Source organism: Pinus tabuliformis, chromosome 4_1 (assembly GCF_031772625.1).
Source record: "Pinus tabuliformis cultivar Carrire ecotype Pingquan chromosome 4_1, CPIR1, whole genome shotgun sequence".
Lineage (NCBI taxonomy): Eukaryota > Viridiplantae > Streptophyta > Pinopsida > Pinales > Pinaceae > Pinus > Pinus tabuliformis.
In genome coordinates, this window is record NC_142303.1 from 310,124,926 (window position 1) to 310,130,925 (window position 6,000).

General features: G+C 36.6%; 1 protein-coding gene across 1 annotated transcript in view; it reads left to right on the forward strand.

Moving 5' to 3' along the window:
* Positions 1-4,998, forward strand: part of LOC149175524 (protein LURP-one-related 5-like) — a 31,916-nt gene extending 26,918 nt beyond the window's left edge. The window contains exon 4 of the mRNA XM_089421156.1: positions 4,857-4,998. Coding sequence (XP_089277282.1) covers positions 4,857-4,998 — 142 coding nt within the window. The remainder of the gene's footprint in view (positions 1-4,856) is intronic.
* Positions 4,999-6,000: the final 1,002 nt, after the last annotated feature.

A 6,000-nucleotide genomic window follows, 5' to 3' on the forward strand; every position in this document is an offset into this window, starting at 1 on the left:
ATGAGTCCATATCAGAGTGTATTTAGTAGATGGGGAAATTTTGTGGTTTTTCCTGACTGCTTACTACATATTTCATCAAAGTTATGTATAGCTTCTTAGGTTGGCCGAAAACTGAGATAGTAGCATAGGACATGTCCAATTGAAGAGATCCTTAAAGCTTTGCAGCATAGGATCTGGAAAATAACATGCCATATTTTGGTGGAATATCTGCTACCACTATATCAATTAAAATTGTTTTTGTAGGGTACTAAACCAATGAAACGCATAAGTCTTTTATCAATCCTAAACATCTCACCTGACTAGAATCAAAAGAAAAAAGGTCTTTTTATGGCCTGGTGATATCTAGGTCTAGTTTTTCCATTACAGACTTGGACATTAGGTCGTGAGATGCCCCAGAATCAAACATGGCATTGTGAAGAATCTTGTCAGGTATATTTAAGCTTACATAGAAAGGAGGAATTCCTCCTTCTAAGTGTTTTCCATTTACTTCAGGGCCAAAGATCAATTCTGGTTAGTCATCAAAAACATTAACTGAGTCTTTAGTTCCAGTTATGTTAAGTGATCTGTTGATTTGAGTTTGGTAGACATCATGTTTAGCTAATTCGGATAATGGAACAACAATCTTTAGCTTGCCTACTTCAGTCTCTAGATTGAAAGGTTTTTCTGTCTGAACTTTTGTGTTTCGAACATTGGGATTCTCTTTGTTTTCTGTATTTTCTATATTTTTTTCCTTCTCAGGAGTGGGGTTATGATTTGAAGTCTCTCCTAAATCAACTTCTAGAGGTTCTTCCACATTTCCTTTGGGAGGAGGAGAAGTGGAGGGCTATTTGTTATTAGGTTGATTGTCAAAGACATCTTCAATTATTAGATTAGAGGGATTAGGGTCCGATCTAGAAAGAATATGTACAGGTGTAGTGATTGTCTTAGCTTTCATGGGATGTTTTGCAGTTTTCTATTTGTTGGCTTCAGGAACATCAATTATTTTACTCCTCGAGTTATATTTCTTATGCACTTCATAGTTGGTTGTGTCATATCCCTCCCTGAAGTCAAGTGATTCACCTAACTGAGTTTGAAATTGTTTGAGAATATGAGCCTCTTGATCCTCCTGGGTCAAGAAAAATTGTCGTTTGTTATTGAGTCCCATTAAATTTATTTATGTATCTTCTACTAGTTCATTAAAATTTGAGGCTTCTACATAATTTTCCTGGAATGGAGGCCTAATGTTTTGGTCTGGACCAGTCTTGCCAGTGTTTTGATTTTGATTTTTCTAAAATTGGGATTTCTCCCTGTATTGGTTGGCTGACCATCCCAAGGGACTTTCGTTTCAATTGTTTCCACCCTATCTCCTAGCCTATCCATCCATTTAATTATAGCATCTAATTTCTGTTCAAAGGGTGAGGATTATTCTTTCAATGGTATTCTCCTTTCACTTCTAACCTTGGCTCTTTTAGACATCAGGTTGGCTTCAACACTAACAGTTATACTTTTCATATATTTTAAAGTGCGAGGAGCTCTTTCTCTAAGCTGGAAGGCCATGTCAGAATAAAATCCATCAGGGAATTTTATTAAAGCTAAATTAGGAGGAGGTTTGAGGTTTTGAGGAATGGCATTATAGACATTGTTGAACCTAGTGCAGTAATCCTGCACAGTTTCTTGTGTTCCTCTCTTTAGGTTTTCATATTCTGATAAGATTTGAAGAGGATCTTTATTTTTCTCCCATCGGTTTAAGAATTGTCTATAAAGAGTTTCTAGGTTGTCTACACTGTTTGCAGCTAGGCCTCTAAACCAGGTTCTAACTTCCCCAGTTAGACTCTGAACAAATATTCTCATTCGTACATCATCAGCATCTATTTCATATATTTCAAAATAATCACTCATCCTTTTGGTATGTTGTTGGGCAGTGTAGGTATCAGTACCATCAAATGGAGTGATTTTACTTTGGTAGTATTGGGGAATGGCACCTAAATTGGCTGGTAATACTAAGGGAGCATATCTTCTTGCCATGGCTATAGGTAATGATGAAAAAATAGCTAGGGTTGGGATAAAGATAGGTGTCTGAGTGGTAGATGGAAGGGTAGAAGGGGTGGTTTGAGGTTGAGATGTACGAGGAAATGGTGATGAACTTGCAGAGGCAGTAGTGAGTACAAAGGGATTGGGTGTTCCTTCAAAGGTAAGATTAGATTGTATTGAGTTCTATAAATGTCTATCAATTGGTGAATTGATAACTTCAAGCTGTAATTCTTCAATGAACAATGGATCTGGGATTAGGTCAATTAATTCAGAATCAGAAGATGTCCTAAACAGAGAGGTTTCAAAATGTTCATGAAAGGGTTCGTCTTCAAGATAAATCCACCTAATATGACAGGATGTTGATTTATAGGTGGGCCTAGAACTAGCACAACTTTCTTGACTTTCCTGTCTCCTAAAAATTCTGGGGATCAGATTAGGATTCTCAAACACTTGTGGTGGATTGGGATCAGGATTTGCTCTAGTGTAATGAGTCCTTTCTGAAGCCAGATTTTTAGGTTGTATGGTTTTTTTAATTGGTATTAACAAACAAATTCTATGGCTTCTTTAAGAGGCTTTAGATATGGGATTTAAACTTTCTTAAAGATTTTTTTGACATGAGGAACTGGTTAAATGTTTGGAAACCAAAGTTTAGTTCATAAACTAAACCGGAGATTGACTGAAGCAGTATTCTTCTAGTATGCACTTGCAGAGAAAGAGCAGTTCAAAGGCTACCTAGCTAACTTCAGGCTCTGTTTGTACTTTATAAAGTAAGCAATAATAACAAACAAACAAACTATTCGATCCCCAGTGGAGTCGCCACTATGTTATCACTCAGATTTTCCCATAAGTTGTAAGAAGAGGGAAAGGGGTCTGAGGTAACCACAAACAAACTTTTAGGTACAGAATCTAGCTAATCTGTACCTAGAGAGGGCTGTCTCTTTAAGGTTTAGCTTTGTTTTGGAAGATATTAGGCTAGTTATCAAAGCTCGGGGGTTTTGATTTTTTTTGGTGGTGAAATTCAGTAGCATAGGGGTAGGACTGAATATTTTAGGCCATTGGGCTAATGGACATGAAAGAAGATGGCTCAATTGGATTTGGTTTTTCAACAAAGGATGGCTTCACAGGGCAAGGTAGCTAAACAGGGAGCAAATAGAAACTTGAAAAGATGGAATGGACTTAAAGGGGATGAAGGGCAATTAGGAATCCTTCAACATGTTTTAAGAGGAGGCAACTTGGATGATCACCGATAAAAAGCAATTAAGATTTTTTTACGAAATGATCAAATGATAAACTAAGAAGTAGGAGCAATTAAGAATTCCTTGCCTGTGACAGTTTAGAGGAAAACACTTAGAATAAAAATGATTGAAGACAAATTGCACTTAAGCACTTTCTGAATTATTCTTTTTCATTTTAATATTTAGATATGAAACACAATTGATATAATAAACAAGAAAACAATAACACATGAGATATAAAATACTTATTTGTCCGGTGTTTGACACATGAATCCTGTGAAAAGTCCTTTGTATGAATTCTTCATCTAGCCAGCCATGCAAGATTCGTCCAACAACACTTTATTCCAAAGTAATCAGTTTTACAGCAATGTCTGAGAATCCACATTTAATACTCCGAATGAGGGAGTATTTATAGAAAAAATTTACAGTAAAATATCTCATAACAAAGAGAGATATATTCTAGCATGACGAACTATATGTTACATGAAAATAGAGACAGATGGTCTCGTAGATAGAAGATAGAGGCAAACTGATGGCTTGTTGTCCCTATTCTCATGAATGTGCTGGAGGCAAGTCCTATGATTTGGAATCTTGTTGTCTTCTTTGTAATTCTGTGCTAGTTTCTCTGCTTTTCATCTTCTTACTGATCCTATTTGACCTGCTCTGATACTCTTTACCCATTTGATCCTTATTTATCTTATGTTACTATCATTGACTATGGTAAAAAATGGAAATTTACCTTTTTACCAAGGGTAAATCACAAAATTTCTATCATATCTGTCCACCATTTTTCTTGTGGTATTCTAGTTCTTTGACATTTTCTAAGGATCTCATCAGCCTTGGTGTATTTGAAAAATTATGCTGAACTTGGAATAGGTGTTTTATTGCATGCTCCACATAGAATAGGTTCTCTAGACTGTCAAAGAGAACTCTGCCTATAGGTAATGCCTTTTGGTGCAGCTGCACTAGCAGATGAGTTGGCTTGGTTGTTTGCATGCTTAGCCAAGTTGTCAACATAGTTTATCTGTGTCATCAATTTTTCATTGATAACTAAAGGACTGGGAAGTCCTTTACTCTGCAATATGCCGAATTTCTGCACAAACTCATCAATTTCCTCTTGCATATTCTGCATTAGATACCTTTTAGTTAATACCTTCTTGATTTCTAGAATAGTCCCTGTTTTGTCTCCAATGCCTAGTTCTTTAAGCTCATACTTATTCTTGGTATTCAAAAAATTTATTAGTGTGGTAGCTTCCTCAGGCACCCTTCCTAATTTTTCCTTAGTTCTCTGGACTCTTCAAGAGCTGTCTTTACCAAATCAATCTACTCAAAAATTATTTGTATGGATGGCCAGACATCATTTATTGACTGAGTGATATTGGTCCAAACAATCTTCCTAATATCTACCAAGGGTTTATCAAATGTGAGTTCTTTTTCTAATGATTTCACCTTTTGTTCTAACCCTTTATTTTCTCTCACCTTTTCTGCAAAATTTATTTTTGAAATATCATATTTCTTTTCTAAGGTAACAAATTTCTCTTTTACCTTTTGTAACTTTGAAACTTGGAGCTTCAACTCCTCGATTGACTTTATCAATTCTTCTCTGCTTAGACCTGAAATACCTGCTTGTGTTGTTCCTGCTGTTGTTCCTACAATTACTTCTGCTGGGACCACTGGGAAATTTGGTGCCAGAGTTGTTCCACGTGTTGAGGGGATTGCAATGGAAACTACTGGAACCACATTGGGAGGCTGAGGGGTCGACTCTCCCTGCTTGTCCTTTAATGATTTTTCTAGTTCTTTTTCAATTTCCTTCAGCTATTCATCAAGCTTTAGGACTAAGTCCATTAGCTCTTCTTCAGACCTTTTTTGTATGATATCAATAGTCTGTGGATGCCTTGAAGGAGGAAACTTTAGCTGCTTTTTTAAGGTAGCTATGTCTTCATCTTTCTTTTTAATTAAGGCTTTTGCAGCCTTCACATCCTTTGGATCATGTCCCAATCCAATGATCAATTCATCTAAATATTTAATCCTGTTGTCTTTAGCCTGTGAGGAGACTTTCTCTAGTTGTAATTGGGCGGTTGTATTATTCAAAGAATTTTCTAGTCTTTGGACCATCATGGCCTTACCAATCACTATAGTATAGACCATCTCCCCTATCTGTTTGTGTAACTCAATCTGGTCCAAGGGATGAATTTCATTTGACATGACCTCAAAATTCATTATGAGGTAATTTGCAGCTGATTGAGGCTGTTGCACTTTAGGTTTTAAAAAACTAATTAGCATTTTTCCTTCTTTGATGTCATAGGCTGACATCAACCTGTTCTGATTAGTGGGAGCCATTTTCAAGTACTGATCATAGACCTGGATCCTCAATGGCTCATTTTTGGCTTTTATTTCTTTAAATTTCTTTTCAATATCCAGGTTATCTTTTCCTAGGGGTCTAAGATATGATACTTCAGCACTTTGTTGTCTCTCCAACTCCTGTCTCTATGAGCTAGAAGGTATCCCACCTACTAGGAAAGATTTATGACTATCTACACCTTCTTTTCTTTGACTATCAGTATTCTCTTCAAAAAATTCCTCTTCTGAAAGAGGATTTAGCCTATGCCTTTTAGCACCAGGTTGTTCTGAGTGTCCACTGGTAGGGGTAGCTACTTCCTTGTCTCTCTTTTTGTTCTTTTCCTCATTCAGAGGAGTCTGCAAGATTAGGGGTTCTCTCACATTGACTTGAGTTGGAGGAGTGTGTACGTGGGCC